Source organism: Zootoca vivipara, chromosome 3 (genome assembly GCF_965207765.1).
Source record: "Zootoca vivipara chromosome 3, rZooViv2.hap1.1, whole genome shotgun sequence".
NCBI classification, from domain to species: domain Eukaryota; kingdom Metazoa; phylum Chordata; class Lepidosauria; order Squamata; family Lacertidae; genus Zootoca; species Zootoca vivipara.
This window is the reverse complement of record NC_142586.1, coordinates 61,074,611-61,094,024: the sequence shown is the minus strand read 5'-3', so window position 1 is coordinate 61,094,024 and position 19,414 is coordinate 61,074,611. Positions and strand designations below refer to the sequence as shown.

Sequence of the window (19,414 nt, the reverse complement as noted above, 5' to 3'; positions counted from 1 at the left end):
GAACCAAATCACTTTAAAAGAGTTGTTCCTTTTATCCAAGCTTTCCACCAAATCTGTGGATATCTTCAGTAGGAGTCTTCATTTCAGTTGAGACACAGAAGCAAAGTATCCTAAATCTTCATGACCTCATGGAAATAATATGGAGGGAGGGGAAAGAAGGAACGTGCAGCCAAAATTCTATATTACCATGCACTTATCGAAGTGAGACTGAATTACATCTGGGTCAATATCCTTCACATCCAAGACATGGAGCTCAGCCTTTACACTATCCAGAACCCGCTTACAATCCAGCATACGTTGCTCAAAGTTCGCTGGTTTCTGGAAAAGCTGATACTTTGTGGATACCTCCCGCAGTTTCCTCTGTTTATAAAAGAAGGCAACAATATCAAATTGTGACCAGAAAGAAAACACCCCCAAGAGGTTTCAACAACCCTCCTCCTGCATCTCATTGCTTAGACCATGCAGCACGTCTCCCAGAGACCTGTCCTAGTTTCTTGTACAGTCTTCAACCAAGCACAGGATGCTTGTCCTTATCTTCAAAGGACTCCAGATTCTCATACCCTTATCACAGGCATCCCCAAACTGCGGCCCTCCAGATGTTTTGGCCTACAACTCCCATGATCCCTAGCTAACAGGACCAGTGGTCAGGGATGATGGGAATTGTAGTCCAAAACATCTGGAGGGCCAAAGTTTGGGGATGCCTGCCTTATCACATCTCTCTGCTCTTAAACCTCAATATATCTCTACCTGTGACTGTCACTCCTCCAGCAAAACCCTCAGCTATGCAAAGTCTCCTGCTCCCTCAAACAATTTCATCCTTTCTCCCACTATGATGAGAAATCTCTTACTTATGTCTAATACGACCCACAAGAAGCTGCCTTATACTGAATTAGACCATAGGTCTATTCAGCTCTTTGTTTTCTAGAAAGACTGTTCCCCAATTCTCATGCTAGGGTTCCAGCCTGGCAAGTCATGAGAAGTGGTCCGTCAGTCCCCCAACAGCCCAGGTTTATCGCCCAGCCTCAAAGGTATGGTGCTCAGTGCTCAGGATAAAAACTCTTTGCCTGTTCTTTAGAAATTGTTCCAAGCTAATTAGGTTTTATGTAGAATTATTGTATAATTTACCATTTAATATGCTGCATGCAGGCTAGTCCTGTGCCAGGGGCAGGCTTTAGTAATATGGCACTCTGAGCAAGGACAAAATCTGGCGCATCCCACATATATAGGTGGTATTACTACTACTACTACTACTACTACTATTATTATTATTATTATTATTATTATTATTATTATGTACCCCCTTGGCTCTGTGCCCTGTGGAAGAATCACCCGCACCACCCTAAATCAAGCACTGCCAGTGTTTACACTCAGAATCTCTATGTACTGTACACTGATTCCTGGTGTACATGAATAAAGTACGTAGCCTTCACCCATAAGTGTGCTTAAAGGTAAAGGTAAATGGACTCCTAACAATTAGGTCCAGTCGCAGACGACTCTGGGGTTGCGGTGCTCATCTCGCTTTACTGGCCGAGGGAGCTTCCAGGTCATGCGGCCAGCATGACAAAGCCGCTTCTGGCAAACCAGAGCAGCGCACGGAAATGCCGTTTACCTTCCCACTGGAGCGGTCCCTATTTATCTACTTGCACTTTGAGGTGCTTTCAAACTGCTAGGTTGGCAGGAGCAGGGACCGAACAACGGGAGATCACCCCGTCACGGGGATTCAAACCGCCAACCTTCTGACTGGCAAGCCCTGGGCTCTGTGGTTTAACCCACAGCGCCACCCACGTCCCATAAGTGCGCTTACTGCCCCCAAATCACAAAAAAGCTGCCCTTTGTCAGAACACATCCTGCACACAAATTCTGAAATAATTCAGATCATGTTTTATTTCTACAACTAGCAGCGTCAACCTCTCATTTTATTTTTGGAGCTGTTCCAATGACAACAAATGTATTGAAATTTGGAAGCCAGATCAACAGATAATTTAAACAAACTTCTAAGCCGCCCTTCATCCACTGGATCTCAGGGTGATTTTCTAATGATTAATAGAACAATTAACATTAAAAAGCAGCATCCACACAAATCAAAGAAGCACAAGAAATTTATAAAGTAACAAAATTATTTATCTATTAAACTTCTGCAAATCAAATTCAAGTAGCAGGAGTACTCTTTATCATCCAAAGGTGCCCTCTCCATTTTTTACTTATGCGGTCAGTTGCACTTAGTCCTGGTCACTGGCAAATGTTTGTGATATTTACCTGCAAGGCATCCAATTGAGACCCACTACGAGGAGATCTGCATTCTGGGGAGGCTGGCATCAATGACCGCACGTTCTTTTTCAGCTCTTCCAAGGTGGATTCATGAGCAGCAATTTCAGTTTGGATTTTCTGCCAAGTCGTTATTGGAAAGGCAAAAAACAGTACATGGCAGATATCAGCCTTACTAGCAATAAATCACACCACAGAAGTCTATTATGAGTGCTACAGTGTCAACATCAGTCATGCTGGCTTTGATGATAGGCTCCTTCTTTCAAAGTCATTAGCCCTATTACAGCAGGTACTCCAATGTGTCCGCCTACACACACATACACAGCTAAATTATACGGCACAGATTCCTTTCAAGAAGCAATCTATCATCATCCTACACCCAAAAATCCTGCGTGGCAACAAAAGTCTATTGAAAATACCTGTGCCTCCTGTGGCATTTGGAAGGCATCTATTCTGTCGGTCAAGTACGAAGTTAGCTGCCTATCCAGATCCTTCAAGCTTTCTTGTAGGACTTGCAACATGTGCTCAGTTTCCCGCATTGTCTGAAGCTGCTGTTCCAAGCAAATCTGTCTGCTCACTGCCTGAATTTAGAAGCAAAAGGGTAAGTTGCACAGCATGATTACTTTAAAATTTGCACACAGAAAAATATGAATATGAAATAAAATGAGAACTGCAATTTCCTTTCTTGCTGTCAAGGGCTGCAATTTAAGCATTGAATTTTTCGAGATTATGAACTGCTGCTAACAGAAAAGCACTTAATTCAGAGATCCTTAACATGGGAAGACCAAACAAAGATGTACGTGATTATGTCCCCCCCATCAGCATCATTCATCTCAACATACACAAGAATAGCATGGTTGGAGGTACAGCTTGAACTCTCTAGGGAATTCTAGCAATCATTTCCTACTATAACATGTTTATAAAGGCTGCCAAAATGGATGGCTTTTCCCCAGAGAAAACCCACTCCATACAGCTGAACCAGAGCAAATGGCAAATGGGTTTTCCATGCATTGACAATTGCTCCAAGTCAGCAGTAAAGAGCGGATTTTCCAAAGGAAAGTGGTAGGACAAACAGAAAAACCCTTGGACCTGTGCCTAGTGTCTAAGGAAAGTGTGGACAAGCCCAAATCCATTGAGAATAAGGTGATCAATGGATACTCATGATGATGGATGTGTGTACCACCTCCAGTACAGTGGTACCTTGGTTTACGAACGTAATCCGTTCCGGAAGTCCATTCTTAAACCGAAACCGTTCTTAAACCGAGGCGCGCTTTCCCTAATGAGGCCTCCCGCTGCTGGCGCCCTTCCACTGTTCAGCTTCCATTCTTAGACCAAGGTAAAGTTCACAAACCAAAACACTACTTCTGGTTTTGCAGAGTTCAAAAACCAAATACTGTACTGTAGTTCGTAAACAGGGCTGTTCTTAAACCGAGGTACCTCTGTACAATTGGTGTGCCTTTGAATGCCAGTTGCTACAAAACACAAGAGAAGAGACTACTATTACACTAATGTCCTGCTTGTGGGCTATCCATAGGCATCTGGTTGGCCTGAGAAAACAGGATGCTAGACTAGAGGGGTGTTTGATTTGATCCAGCAGGGTTTTTCTCATTGTTGTTCTTAGAACATTACCTCTCTCCCCCCTTAGGCAAGATCCCTTGGGTCTTAAACATTCCTAATGCTTTCACAATCACACACTTCAAAGGTCAGAGAGCAGGTCGCACTCAAAAACAGAGGTCAAGTGGTTCTTTTAAAACCACTTGGCCACATCAGTCATCAGAGTAGATGTGAGTGAATAGAGTAAGGCAATATGCAATGAAAATGTGATCAGAACTGAAAGCTGGTGCAAAGGTAGCCCCTTGCTCAAAAGAATAGCTGTGGCTCCACCAAGATAGTATAAATTGACTGTATGGCAGTATAACTAATAGTTGAGACAAGTGTTCCTATGAGTAGAACTCCATTTGCTGGGCACACCCACTAGAAGAGGGGCAAGGTCATTTTTGCAGAAACCCGCATCCTCTGAAAAGCTGTAGGGGAAGTTGCATGGGGACTGCAGGTGGAAGAGGGAAGTGGCAAAATCACCTCCTCTTCCTCCAGTGAGACTCTTCAGCGGATCTCAGTGAGCAGAGGGAGTCCCTCCCTCAAAAAGTAGAAGGGACCTTTTGGATCCAACCCTGTGTTACACATTGCTGGTAGCATCCTGCAATCTCTAAAATGAATCTGAGTCACCAATCCAGATCTTAATCTGTTTTGTGATTTTCAGAATTAATCTAGTTAGCTGTTAATACACTTCAACTAATATTCCACTTACAGAAAGTTTTTCTTCCATTTTGCACAAAAGCTTATGGGAGCATTCTCACAGTCTTTTTATTCCTTGCTTTGCATCTTACTTATGATGGCAAAAACATTAGTTTACAGGTTGCCTATTACTGATTGTTAGAAGCATGGAAGGAGTCCATTTATTAATCAGCAACCCTATCATCTTTTGTTCTGCCCTGCACAGTGGATTGTGACCCACCAATCTAAATGCAGTCAACCGGTCTGAATGTTGGCTAATCAGGGGCTTAGTAAGGCTTCAGTTTTTGCTGTGTGTCTGACAGCTGCCAAACACCTGGAAAGCTACAATGGATGATTTGTGCATTATTTGGCTTGGTGGGTGGCAAGTTGTACATGTCTGATCTTGATACTGGGCGCCAAAGATTGCTGTCAGCTTGTGATGGCTATTTAAAGCTTTGTTACATAGTGAGCATAGAGGCACTAGTGAAAACAAATTATCCATCTTACTAAACATACAAATTCTTACCACATGGCTTAATTCTTCATAGCGGGCATTGAAAGCTTCCAATTTTTCACTGATGATTTCATCAAGGATCCCTCCATCAATCAACGTTTGGCCAAGTTCCCGAATTTGAGTCCGGTTATCAGTTGGATGGCGTAGGACAGATTCCAATGACTAACAAGAATTGCGTTGTTAGTTTTTTTAAAAAAAACAATGCATCACAACAATGCAACATAAACTAATATAGATAACTCAAATCTTACATTCATTTTACTCGCGCGATCACAGCTTTGGGTGGGTGGGGAATAAACAAACGGAGAGCAGAGGAAACCCACTCTCAATTTATTTCCCAGCCCCTACCCTTGCACAGCTGCAATCGCAGACTTACTTGACTTTGGGAAAGTAGCACACTACCTTGTGCCTCCTCCCCAAACCCAGCACCTCACTTACCAGCTTTGGGAAGGTGGTGGAAGGGCCCTGGGAGCCTGACAAAGCCCTTGTGCCTCCTTCTCAAAGCCAGGCAAACACTTACATGTTTATGTGTGGACACCCAGAACCAAATCCTCACATAAAATGTGAGATACCTGTATCTGAAAGCATGTGGAAACAATTATTTTAACCTGCCTGCCAAACACCAAACATATCTCATGGAAGTGCACTGAGTAGCTCCAGGACAACAACCAACAAGGTTCTGCTTCTTGTTGAAGCCAATCTGACCTTCCAGCAATGATGGACCCTGAAGCAGATCCTCCTCAGCTGATCTCAAGCTATGGGGAGTTTTGCCCTGAAATATCCAGGACCCAGTGCATTTAAGACAAAGTGAGAACTCATAATTTTGTCCAGAAACACACCTGTAACCCGTTATGTTGTCTGAGCACCAGTGTTTGAACATCATGCTGATGCGCACCTGACAGCACTTGTTAACCTGTAACCTGCTAGGGGTGCAGAACCAGCAACTTTAGCAAACACACAGAAGAGCAGCCATGATGGATGAAAATATAGTCGCCTGTCATTTCTGTGCAAGCAGCACTGAATGTTTTGCTAGCTTTGCTAACTGCTGTGTGAGACTGGCATCCTGGATGTTGATAAGATTAAAAGGAAACATCACGCTGTCAACATAATGTTACCTACATGAAGAATACAATATCCATGGAGTCAAAACAAAGGTGAAAGCCAGAGCTGAAGTGTGTCAAAGGTGACTTAAGTGAAGAACTGCTGAAGAAGCAGGGGTCCCAGATGCACAATTCCCCTTCCCACATAGAGTATAGTCTTTGTCCTACATGGGTCCACTCATGTGGTTAAATTAATTGAAAAGATGGAAAACTCCCATCCTCTTGGCCCAGTTTCCAATCAAGATGAAAACAGTGTATGGAGAATCATTTTTGCTCCTTTTCACTGCTAGCTGCTACCTGCTGTTTAACTCTGCTTCACATGCTTTCACACAGCCAAAGCTCAAAAAATCCTGCCATACAGCCTGGATTTGTAACAATGAACTTTAGTCCAACCTGCTAGTATGCTTGGGAACTTAGAAAATCTGTTTCAAAATTAGAGGAAGTTAGGAGGAGTCCATATTAATTATTTGATCACTTTGTCAGTGCAATCATCAAGACTTACATATGCAATTTATATCACATTACTTTAAGTTGCTTTATTTTTCACAAACTTCATAATTATTCAAGTTACTTGGTTTTTTAAAATTGTATAACGCCATTAAGCTTTGTACACAAATATGGTAAGCCAATTGATTTGTTTCACTTGCAATCTTGAGCTTTTATCACTGGTCATGCTTTACTCTTTGTCTCACTGGGTTGCTGCTGAGAAAATCCAAGCCCTGATTGAGGGGATGCAATGAGCACTGGCGCATTGGACTGGAATACACTAGTGTTGATTGGATCCCCAAATTTGGCCACTTGTAGTTTCCACACCATCTTTATGGACAGACACTTTGCAACTGTCTAATCTAGGTGTCACTGTGGCATGAATTATATAGGTCAAGTCACTGTCCTCCAACTAGAAAAGGGCACACCAGTTAATTAAGGCAATTACTGAGATTTAAAGCATTTTTGGAAGAATTAGCCCCAAAGGACATCTTTTATCAATAAATAAAATCAAATACACAATAGTTTAACTATTATAAAGAATAGGCTGAACTGTTTATTCATTACCAATGCAACGATCATATGCTGTAATGTAGCAGAAAAATATTGCTCTAATAAATAAATTAAAAGTCCACGTGCATTTTCTGCCCTTTCCTTGAGCATACATGAATTGATGGAATGCCTACCATACCTCAAGGGCTTCATTGACAGCATCCACTTTATCTGGCAAGTTTTCAGTGCTTTTCATCCTTTCCTCCAAAGTATTCAGCCAGGCTGTTTCTAGATCCAGATAGTGGAGCAGCTCAATCCAGCAAGACCACACTTCCTGAAGGTGGTGAGATTTCATTTAAAAAACCCACACAACTAAATTACATTTCAGAGACAAATCCCTATTCAATCTAGAGAGGCACATATTTCTCAACTTTCGATTGGCACTCTAAATAGAGTAAGTTGTCAACCAGCAAGACCTTCATTAACCTCTGCATACACTCCACAAATTTTTATCAAACCACCCTGCAGTGGTTTTCTCTGCAGATAGCAAGTCCTATCTGGGCCCATGTTTCACCACCTATCCCATCTTTTGCTACACCTCAAATGCATACCATTCCACTGGAAAGTGGGAGAGCTATGAGATAAACCAAGGGATCTTGCTCTGTACCCATACCCACATCATTACAGTATAATCCCTCTAAATAAAATTTTGACATGCTCTGTCAGATTAGCAAATGAAGATACAAAGGAATATTCTGCTCATGTACAGTAGATAGTCGCTTTGTTTCTCCTTTGGAGATAGCCATGATTAAACCAACAAATCTCTAAGCATAGTTTTCCAATTTCATCCAAACCTGGAAACCATGAATGTTCATTTTTGAATACGGTATGATCTTAAACTATTCACTTGTTAAGGAGAGATATTATTTTCCAAAGCAAGCCAGCGTCTCCCTTTGGGGCAACTAGAGCAGGCTTCCTCAACCTCAGCCCTCCAGGTGTTTTTGGCCTACAACTCTCATGATCCCTAGCTAGCAGACCAGTGGTCAGGGATGATGGAAATTGTAGTCTCAAAACATCTGGAGGGCCGAGGTTGAGGAAGCCTGAACTAAAGCATGTGTAGAGAAGTATTATCTGAAATGCTTTGCAGATGTACACATGGTCACATCTGACCTCAAGTATCATTTAATATAGAAATTATGGTCACATTAAATAAAAGTTTTCATGTTTTCATGTTTTCAAGTTCTTCGGCTTTTCAATGATGTTCTAGCATTTCATGTTGCCCAGTATATCACAGACATATGAAACATTTCTGCTGAGGTTAGATTATTCGGCAATACCTCCAAAGTGTGGCATTTCCCCCGGATTCTGTTGCAGAGTAGCTGGTAATTCTCCAATACAAGGTTAAGCTCAGTTGTTAAGTCCTGACCACCAGATGGCAGTTTAGCAGCTAACATCTTAATGTTGTCTTTCAGAATTTTCACCCGCACTTCTTTCTGTAGCACATCCTCTTTTGCTCTCTGTCCAAAGAAAGTGATTGCTGATCAAATGGTTACTGACAAAGACAATTACAAAGTCTTAGTCTGTAGTATACAAATGGATACTCATTTAGTATACTCATTCAATTTTTTTTCAATATTTTATTAGAGAAGCTGGCAGGAACAGAACCATTGTGCTCCATGAAGTTTCACTTGATACTCTGTTGTATTATTTATCACATCATGCTGTCATTTTCATCATGCTGTCAAATGACATGATTTCTAACACAACAAAGACTGTTGTAGCACCTGAAATAATTTATTGTTGCAAGAGATTTCATAATGTGCAAAGAAGTTTCTTTGAACATGATCTATCATAGCCAGACTACTGCTGTTTCAATTCATTAATATTCACCAAAACAGAAAATGCAAAAACAACACTATAGAAAAATCCTTTACATTCATAACATTTTTAAAGCAATTCAAATATAACATTTCCCAGGTGAGTAGCCACATAAAATATGTTTGTTAGGGTTGTCCTCCCATTTCATGTCTTATTTCCAATTCTGTCACAGAGCTGAAATGACATTGCAATTTAAAAATCTGATAAAAAACTAAATGACGACACAAGTTTGGATGAAAGTGGTGGAGGTGGCAGAAAAGGGAAAAGTTACCTACTTACAGTGAATCCTATGCCTCCTCTCAGTTTGAGAGTGCAAAGTTCCCTCATCAAATCTGCTAACACTATATTCAGTTTTGCACTCTGAACACATATAGTTTCAACCCCTACATAGCAAGATCTACAACTTCTGCTTCTGCCAGGCCCTGAAACTCCAGCAATAGTCTGAGACCTTTAGGCCAGGATAAGCAAATAGTGCCAGACCAAGTAAGATCCACTTCTCATAATTACATAGGATCTCCTCCACCACCACCACTGTTTAGTTCCAGTATTTCATCATTCATATCCCATTCTCCCTTCCCTTTAGATATAGTAAAACACAGAGGTTCACAGTTATTTGTTTCATTTTCACAAAGCCTTATAAAAGATCATTTCCTGAAACCTAAGCTACTTCCAACATCACACCACACCCATTTCTATTATTCACTCAGTTTTCTAAAGCTAACATTTTTTTAAAAAAACAACAAAGTAAATTCAAAAACTCACAAAATCAATTCAAAAAAGCAATTTCTTGTTTAATAATGGATAATATGGACACAAACTTAGAGACCCACATAACCTTTCGCACAATCATGTTTTCTTACCTTCATTTCATCCACAGCATTTTCCAGCTCATCTGGACTCTTGTACTCAAAATCTCTCTCCAAATATTCTTCTTCGGCCTGAGTCATCCATTCTTGCATCTCTGTCAAATCCTTTTTGAGGTTTACAGCTTTTTCTTGACTTTCGGATAATTGATTTTTCTGACTAATGATCTAGCAGTTCAACCAAAAAAACACAGAGAGGTAAAAGCTATTTGCATCATTTTAAGAGAGTCTCAGCACTGATTCAATGTAAAGTATAAATATCAGAGGATTGAAAGTTTCAGCAGCTCACTTCTAAAGTAATTATTGCATTATAAAATATCTGGCAAATACTGTTGCTATGGTTCCCCCCAAAAAAGGATCTTTCATCACAGCTTGCTAGAACTGACAGATGTAATAGAATACTATTCTGCTTATTTTTAGCTATAGTATGTTTGCTATAGTTTTAAGTTCTATAATAACAAATCCATGATTGAACATCCCTAGGATATGGATCATTCAAACAGGATGTATATTGCAGTGAATCAACACCACAATTTACTGTTACATGTGCTTAAGTTTCTGTTACTTCAGGCAAACACACACATTATATACATATTAAATGGACAGGAGGTTCCAATGCATATCTTATCCAGAATGAATATGTGCCCACTGGTACTGCCTAGACTGAAGGATGCCAAGCACTAATTGAAATGTCTGGCCTTTAAAGAGATGGCTTCCTAAACTATAATAAAAAGAGGAGCAAGAAATACCTATGTGGGTAAATTAAACTTCAGATTCCACAGACACAATTTAAATTTTTGCAGTGTTGTCTAATGGAGCAAGAAATAAAATGAGCATTCAACCAGCACAAGCAGCAGACCTGATCTGTCATTTTTTTTGCTAGTCACAAACTCTTCTTTTTTCTTCTTCTTCTTTTGGTCTGGCAGAAAACATGGGCAGGCAAGACCCAAAAGGTCTCAGTGGTTGGAAAAGGCGACACTGATTTATTAGACACCAAAAAAGGCAGTCTAGCTGAAACATTATGCTGTACAAAGTGACAAACAAGATGATTTACTTCAGTGTTTATTGATCCCCTGGCCCTCAAGCATTTGTCCAGTAGCAAAACCAAGAAGAGAAAGGATATAAAAATAGTTCTGTTAGAAAGATGAACCCCACCCCACCCCCTCCTCTAAGGAGGTTTACTTGGAAGGAAGTCTTGGATCTGTGTGCACACCATGGCCACGAATACCCTACCCAGAGAGGCCTTGCCAAGCCATTTCATTACTATTTGTCAAAAGATGACTTGCCTATTGTGCCTTTGGCAATGATTGGTGGCGTTGGGCATTCTGTTACATAATATAATGCATACAGTGCTGAATACATGCATTATAAGCAACCATTACAATAATCCTGGAAGATAAATCACTATTATTATCCCATGTGGGAGTGTGGTGGTGTTGAGGCCAAGGGGCAGAATGACTCGCTAGGTCTACCTAAATTTCATATCTAAGATGAGATTTGAACAGGGTGTCATCCCAGATCACAGCTTTCACTCTAACCTGCCTTTGCTAAACCAGTAGTAGACAGCAGTCCCATGGTTTCACTGCCAAACAGTTAACACAGTTTCAATGTTTTAGGATGGATTGTTGCCTGTTAATGTTTATTAACTTATCTAAGTACACCTACATCCTGCATCTCTTCCATAATGGAGCTCAAGTCAGCGCTTCTGAGATTCTCAGGTGATCTCTCATCCAGGCACTGATCAGACCCAGACATTGTGTTTTAATATACATGTTAAATATATATTATATATGGCTACCAAGTCTGTTATTTCTATGTATACAAGAAAGCTAATACTATGAATACAGAGTGACAGACAAGACAATGCAAATAAAGAGTAATGCTGTCAGTAACTAACCTGCTTGCTGAGTCTCTCCCATTGTGACTGGACATCTGTCAGCTTAGATTTCACCCAGGCATTAACTGGCTGGCCTCTTAAAGCAGAGTCTATTTCTTTCATCTCCTTTAAGGACAACTCAGTCTTCTCCATTTCAGTAACAAACAGCTGATCACAAGAGAGAAAACACTTTTAACAACCACTTTTTCAGGATGCAGGCAGAAATGTTGTCCATTTCCGAAGGCATTGTGCAAATATTTCTCATTCTATTTTTTATAACTCTTAAATTACTCCATATGCAAAATTATTTTAAAATAAATATCCAGTTGCATACTTTCATCTGAGTCTGAAAATGGATCCAATCCAGAGAGCTTCTTCAGGTGTGTGAGGGTTTGTATTCAACTACAGGGAATTCTTTTCTCTGAATAGCTTTGAGCAGCTGCTGCCCACACACAAATATTACATTACAAATGGCTTGTGAAAATCTCAACTTGCAAAGAAAATGTGTGTCATATATTATGATGGGCTGTTGATGTCATGGAGTTTCCTGAGCAGTTATCTGGATTTTGGCCATTGTCTCTTTTTATTCAGGAATGGTGTCACAGTCAAGACTCAAAAGGGTATCAAGGGTACTCTGGCTCTGTCCCCACTACCTATAGTGATAAATTCAGTTACTAAAAACCTTACAGCTACTAGGCTGGTTAATATGCAAAGAACTGTGCAACAGTCCCTGTGCCCAAAAGAGGTTTCTTTGATCTTATGCTTCTTGAATAGCAGCCCCGTATGCCTGATGGCAACCCACTTTTGGAAGCAAGTAAACTCTAAACAAGCTTGGAATATGTGGGTCTGGTCTTCTATTCAAAAGGAGGATATGATCAAATATCATGACATGCAAACCCAAGCACACAGGTGTGTGTAAGGCAGATTTTTGAAAGCCAGTTATAATGGCTGCAATCATATACTACGGAGGGTACTAACCTCACAATTTAACTGTACTGAAGTACCTCTATATTTTAGGGAAAGTGTGCCTGTACTTTTAATTTTGTTTTCGAATGCACAGCGCAGAACAATTCAAATAATCTCAGCGCAATTAAACTTTTCTCCCAATCCCCCCCATGACCAATGTTGTTTTAATTTTGTTTTTATTCCAACAGTATCTCCACATGGGCAAAACTCCAGCTAATTTATAGGCTACTCTGAAGACTTCATCATCAGATCTTGCAAGATTACACACTACCTATCTCTCTGTTAGAGATCTTCATTTTGAAAAAAAGAAGTGAGACAGTTCTAGTATTCCTATCTATATTGTAATACTGAACAGGCTGTCAAATTTTTAAAACGTGGTTCCACAACTGCATTTTAGTTCGATGGTATCAGGGAACAAATGTAAAACACACTTTTGTGTTGCTTCATCCTTTTTTTGAGAGAGAGAGGTTTTATGAAATGCACTACATAATGCTTTGAAGTAGCCAAAGAATAACAGAGGTAAACAAGCAACTCTGTTCTACATTAGCAGGGCTTACCATGCATTGATCAAGCTGTCTCTGAAGGCCTTCAGGGTCCCTTTGGATAGCTTGCTCTTTCATTAAGAAGTCTTTTACACCATCCAGCCACTTTTGAACCAGTTTTGAATCCGTCTGAACAGAACAAAGAAAAGTTAAGAAATGTAATTAACTGTTTTAACCTATTTGTCTTCAAGATCAGAAAAACCCAAATACAATAGTAATCCCCACTTGCTTATTTTTTCCAATGTCAGGCTCATGTAAAGATTTGTTAACCAAAAACCCAATTATAGACTAACTAATAATCCAAATTCTGGACAAATGGCACCAACACTGGAGGAAGGGAAATAAAAACACACAAAGAAGCCTGGTGGATCAGACGAAAGGCCCATCTAGTCCAGCAGCCTTTTCTCATAGTGACCAACCAGATGCCCATGAAAGTTCACAAGCAGGACCTGAGAGCCACACTGCTCCCCCCAATCTGTGATTTCTAGCAATTGGCACTCAGAAGCATACTGACTCTGTTAAGTGGGGGTAAAACATAGTAGCTCATTCAAATCTTCTGTACCAGCATACAACATGGGTTTGAAGGGTTTGAGGCATTTTGAAAACAGAGCAATAAGCAACTGGCTTGTGAGATAAAGCATAATTTCATACTGTCTGCAAAATCTGAGTTGTAAACATAGCTCCTTCTGGCATGAACACAGACTTTGCTTGCAAAAGCACAAAATTGGTAAAGATTACCTCCTCCCCTTTCTGTCAGCAGGATCCTTCACTGAATCAAAAACCTTCCATTGACAGAAGGAGCCCTTTTGTTCACAGGAGGTGAAATTAGGATCCAACCCAATAATTACATTTCACAGCAACTGCCAACAGCAGTAATAATGCACTATTAATGGAATGGTGCTTAGAGAAGTACAACAAAAAAAAGAGAACTCACTCCCCCAAGAGCCTAACATTCATACAAAAGATGAACTTTGAAATTTCAGTGATATGAAAGAGGCATGGTGTCATGGTATTCTAATAAGGAGTTCCAGAGAAGGGAGACATGACAAAGTAATTTTCGTGCAGGGTGGTCGAACATGCAGCCCCTTTTTGGTGGCCCTCAGCAACATTTCATGCCTCCTCTGCAGCCCTTGCACTGCCTTTCCAATGTCGGCCCTGGGCTTTGGGAAAGAGGTGTGAGGACAGAGTCATAGAGTCCTCCTGCAGGGCCGCCCCTACGGCCAGGCTGGGTGGCGCAGGGCGCTACGGCGCCCGCCCACCAGGGGGCGCATCACAGCTGCACCCGCCCTTCCGCGCAGCAGCGCCCTCGGCAGCCGCGCTGCGCCTGCCCGCCTACCCATCGCGCTGGGAAACGGGGTGGGGGGGCGCCGGAGGGATCCGTCGCACCACGGCACTAGGGCGCCAGAGGTGCTTAAGACGGCCCTGTCCTCCTGCCTCCTCCCCAAAACCTAGTTAGCATTTTCCCAGCTTTGAGAAGGAGGTGGGAAAACTCTAGGACTCTGACAGAGCCTTAAGAAGTCAAAAAGAATGTGAACAGGCTAGAGTGCCTTCAATTCAGCAGAGTTGGGTAGGGAATTAAATTCTGTTCTATCTTAGATCAACTATATGTTCAACTTCAGTGGTTTAATAATAATAATAATAATAATAATAATAATAATAATAATAATAATAATAATACCTTTATTGTCAATGTACAACCTGTGTACAATGAAATTAACCAAGCCTCCCCCCCCACAACAAACACTCAATCTCATTGCACTCTGTGTGCTTGTCGCACAACACACCAACTCCGAAAGTCAGTTATGCTTCTCATTTTTATTCTTTGCTGATTGTGCATATATATTGCCATCTTAAAGGATACTTGTTCTAGGTATTCATCAAAGTACCTATTGTGTTCTGCATCTTGACACAGAGGGATAATTTATGTCCAGATTCTTGGCATTTTTTTGTTCTACCTCCAGCTTCTGGCATTTTTTCAGCTGACTTGATTTGCTTGTGAAGAAAAGTTTCCAAAACAGAGAGCACACACAGTAGTTCCAAAGATATTCACTACAGGCCAAGAGAGACACACTCTAGCCTGTAGAACTGAGCAGTAAATATTCTTCAGCCGAAATACTATTTATATATCGCCTAAGATTGACAAGGCATTTTATGTGCCTAAAGCAGACATCTTATGGTCAATGATTTCTCATAATCCCTTTGATCATTTTCCCTCTTGACTTCTAGCTGCCACTTCTCCATTGTCATTATCCCTGCTCTCCACTATAGTGAACCCAATCTTCTTCTTTAGCTCCAACAGTCGCTATGGCCCCCTGTGCCCCAGCCCCTAAAAAATATTTCTTGTCCCATCTGCACCTATAAATACCATCAGATATCTATGGAGCAATTTGCCTTTAGTCTCCCAAAACAATGCTGGTGCTGGGTTCCCCTGCCCACAAACAGGTGAGTGGGCTCCAGTCTCTGTTCAAATCATTTGATGTCATTATGATGTCAGATGACACACAACTTGAATTCAAATAGTGCTACAAAGGAAAATTCAAGCCCACTGAGTAAGCCTTGAAGTCAGCACCACTCAGCTGATTGGTGCTGACACCAAGCTCTCTTTTTAGTAGTGGTCATTTGCACCAGTGATTCTTGATGAGGTTTCAGTGGACCTGAATTCTGAGTCTATCAGTTGATCTGTGCAGACTTTGAGCCCTACTTTTGGCAGGGGTCATCTGTGTGAGGAAGCTCTATTGAGAACTCCCTAGTGCAGCAAATTCCAGCAGGCTTGAAGTAGCATCTATTAGAACATCAAGCTCTGCTTTCAATGCATAGCTCTGTTCCAATGTCATCCCAGTGGGCTCGGCTGGCTGGCAGTGACAGTCAACCTCCCTTGACAAGGAACAATCAAGAGTATGCTAGCAGGCACATCTCTATCTGCCCCACACTTGATGTCAGATATGACATGAGGAATGGGAGAGGCAGGCATGATTTTGGGGGAGTGGCCTTGCTGACCAAACTGGGATCTGTGTCAGGCCTAATCAGGCATGTGTGCCAGAGGTTCTCCATGTCCATTATAAAACATGCCACTTCCTTTTGCTGTCCTGACATTCTTCAATTTTTGTTTCTGGCCTCATGCAACTTGTCTTCCATCTCCCTCACCAAAACCACTATTTTCTCCATTACGAAACCTAAAGGTACTGATTTCATTCCCACCCCCCCTGACCTTTCTACTTTAATACTTCGTTAGATCCTTCTTTTGATACTCATCTATTTCCATATCCACTGACATCACCAACATCCACCCAGCTGACCAGGCACAAAGCTTTGGCTTTATCTGATTCCCCCCTGTCCATTGCTTTGCACATTCAGTCTGTTGCCAAGCATTGCTCTAATGAGTGAACAATGTGAAAATGCAGCCCATCCTTTCTGGTCCATTTGTTCTTTCATTACAACAATGTGAAAATATAGCCCTTGCTCTCTGGCTCATGCTCAAATCTAGCCCACTATTCACCTCTCTTGTTAATCTGACCATGTGGCACATCCGTCCTCAGAAGACAGATTATGCTCATAAATATTCCGAAGAAAACAAACCAGAATAAGGTAACAAGTCAAGGTCCATTTCTGGCAATTAACTTATAGTTAGAAACAAAAATTCTACAATTTAGCATTAACGTTAACTTTAGCATGAGTCAAGGCAATAATTTCTTTTCCTGTTCTAAAGCCGCTAACATCTTGTGGTTTAGTTCAGAATATTGTGGGCTCAGACAACATTTCCCATAATCAAAAGGCATAAACCCTGTGATCCCAACCCTCTTCTAAGGGGAACTTCCAAAAGAGTTTGGATTCATTTTCTCCTAGATTTACTTTGTTGTCCTAATTTGGTGGTATTCTGTCCCGTTAGCAGGATGACTGACCCACACAATTGTGGTCATATATTTACCTCAAATATTCTCAATTTGGAAATAATTTCTTCCAGTAGGTGAACATCTTTAGAAACCTTCATATTTAACTTGTCCCTGTATCCCTGCAAACACTTGAATTCTTGCTTGTAGAGCTTTGATTTTTCAGAAGAAATATGCTTCTCTAAGACTTGTGTGTCTGCAGCAAGTTTATCAACCACACTTTTCTGATTTTCCAGAGTTTCACAGATAGTCTGCAGGGAAAGGATTAAACAGAAATACATTTCACTTTTGCACATGGCAGCAAATCTATGTTCTATGTAAAATATATTATCTTTAACTGTACATATTACAACACTACAAAGAAAATATAGCAATGGATGTGGCCTTCGTGTCACCCAACAATATTTTCTCATGCCAAAATGGGTTTTGTGTAAATATAATTTCCAGAGCCACAAAGATTTTTTTAATGTGAATTCATTCAGAAGTCCTGATTTTTCTGTTGATACTTTAGGACAGGCATCCCCAAACTTCAGCCCTCCAAATGTTTTGGACTACAATTCCCATCTTCCCCAACCACTAGTCCTGTTAGCTAGGGATCATGGGAGTTGTAGGCCAAAACATCTGGAGGGGCGCAGTTTGGGGATGCCTGCTTTAGGACAACAGTACATAAAATGAGGCTCCTAGGACACATCACAGCCATCTCCAGCTTGCATGTCCAGCTGCTTCTATTGCAACTCACAGGGTAGTCGTTCTAGAGAAAAGTGAGGCAAAGGTTTTCTGAGACAAATCTATTTATGGGCAGTGAACCAGTTAACTCCTGACCTGATCAAGTGATTTTCTATGCCCCACCCCCAATCAAAAACATGGCAGCAGTGAGTGGGGAAGAAATCCATAAACAGCTCTGAAATTGCACAAATATCTACTGGAGAAAGAAAGTACAGAAAGAAGAAGCAAGCATGCTGCAGTTTCCCACTCCTGCCTCTTACCAACTGGCACAGCATATCAATTGGCATGGTAATTTCCCCTCATCCCTCTCCTCTCCTTCCTCCCGCAGGAAAGCATGATTTGCAGCCCCAATTCCCTACCATTCCATCCCACTGGCCAGCAATGCATATCAAAGAGCAGGGTGAGCAAAAAGGATCAATCCTTCTTCCTTAGGCAGGTACACATGATTTGTAAACCAGGGAATGGGTCACAATCCATCAAGTTTGAAAACTTTGGTGTCAGGAAGGTATTTCAGCTGGCTACCCATGTGGATCTCCCTGAGCAGCTAATACGGGCCGAGTGGGGAACCATTTCCTCCACATTGATCTTAGTAAATGCATGTTTGTGATGCTATTTTAGGAAAGTTGTGTCCAGGTTTTGTGGAACCTATTGTTGTCTAGTTCTTTCTTTCCCTCCCATATGCTCTGCAAGGACATGGGAAGTCTGACTGACTGCTAGGCAAAACAGCTTAGCTAACGCTCACTATTTTGCCTGAAACTATAGAAAAGGAAGCATGCATATTTTGAAAGCATCACTCACATTAGGCCTCTGTTTTTTGTACATCCACAACTATTTATACAACACAACACATGTTGCTTGTCACACCTATCTTACTGAGCGGCAGTTTTCACATATAAGCCTGTTAAAACTGTGGGGAAAGTCTAATTCTTCTCCACACCCACACCCCAATGGTACACACTGATGTTAGTCAGCTTAATTTAAAATGCAATGACATAAAAAAGCCAAGCTGACTATAGACAGCTGCGTCTGAGTTTAAATTTACTGAAGTGAAAAAGGGAACATACCTTTGTCTGCTGCAAGGCCCTCTCAACTTTACTAAAGTCATTCACTGTATTCATGACAGATTGTGCCTTGCTTTCCAAATCATTCAGCTCACCCTTCAGTTTTTTCAAAGCATCCAAATAGTCCTTAGAAGGCTGGCTTTCCAATTCTAGTTTCAAAATAAAAACATAATGGATATGAATTTTTTTTATAAAAAAAAAATAGGCAGACAGGGCAATTCAACATTCAGCCAGCAGAAGCATTTCAGCTTGCCCCAAAGAATTATATCCTCTCTCCTCCCACCAAATACTGTTCTTGGGGCTGTCCAAAACACCAGAGCTGATTTGTGAGGGGGAAGAGCACCTCACTAGCACACCAGAGTTGCGCAAGGCAAAAATCTTGGCTTAAAACACAATGTTGTGTGAGAGATGTATGCAGGTACACACAGTCCAATTTGGCCCACTTTGCTTCTCCCTTCATGTGACCTGGTTAAAAAAAAAAACT

General features: G+C 41.1%; 1 protein-coding gene across 7 annotated transcripts in view; it reads right to left on the bottom strand.

Moving 5' to 3' along the window:
- UTRN (utrophin) overlaps positions 1-19,414 on the bottom strand; it is a 345,054-nt gene that overhangs the window by 233,068 nt on the left and 92,572 nt on the right. For all 7 annotated transcript variants that reach the window (XM_035108828.3, XM_035108822.3, XM_060272729.2 and 4 more), the window contains exons 22-32: positions 18,934-19,079; positions 17,182-17,394; positions 13,272-13,385; positions 11,770-11,916; positions 9,870-10,040; positions 8,469-8,648; positions 7,331-7,465; positions 5,066-5,215; positions 2,685-2,846; positions 2,257-2,385; positions 187-360 (exon numbers count right to left, since the gene is read on the bottom strand). In XM_035108828.3, the coding sequence (XP_034964719.3) occupies positions 187-360; positions 2,257-2,385; positions 2,685-2,846; positions 5,066-5,215; positions 7,331-7,465; positions 8,469-8,648; positions 9,870-10,040; positions 11,770-11,916; positions 13,272-13,385; positions 17,182-17,394; positions 18,934-19,079 (1,721 nt within the window). The remainder of the gene's footprint in view (positions 1-186; positions 361-2,256; positions 2,386-2,684; positions 2,847-5,065; positions 5,216-7,330; positions 7,466-8,468; positions 8,649-9,869; positions 10,041-11,769; positions 11,917-13,271; positions 13,386-17,181; positions 17,395-18,933; positions 19,080-19,414) is intronic.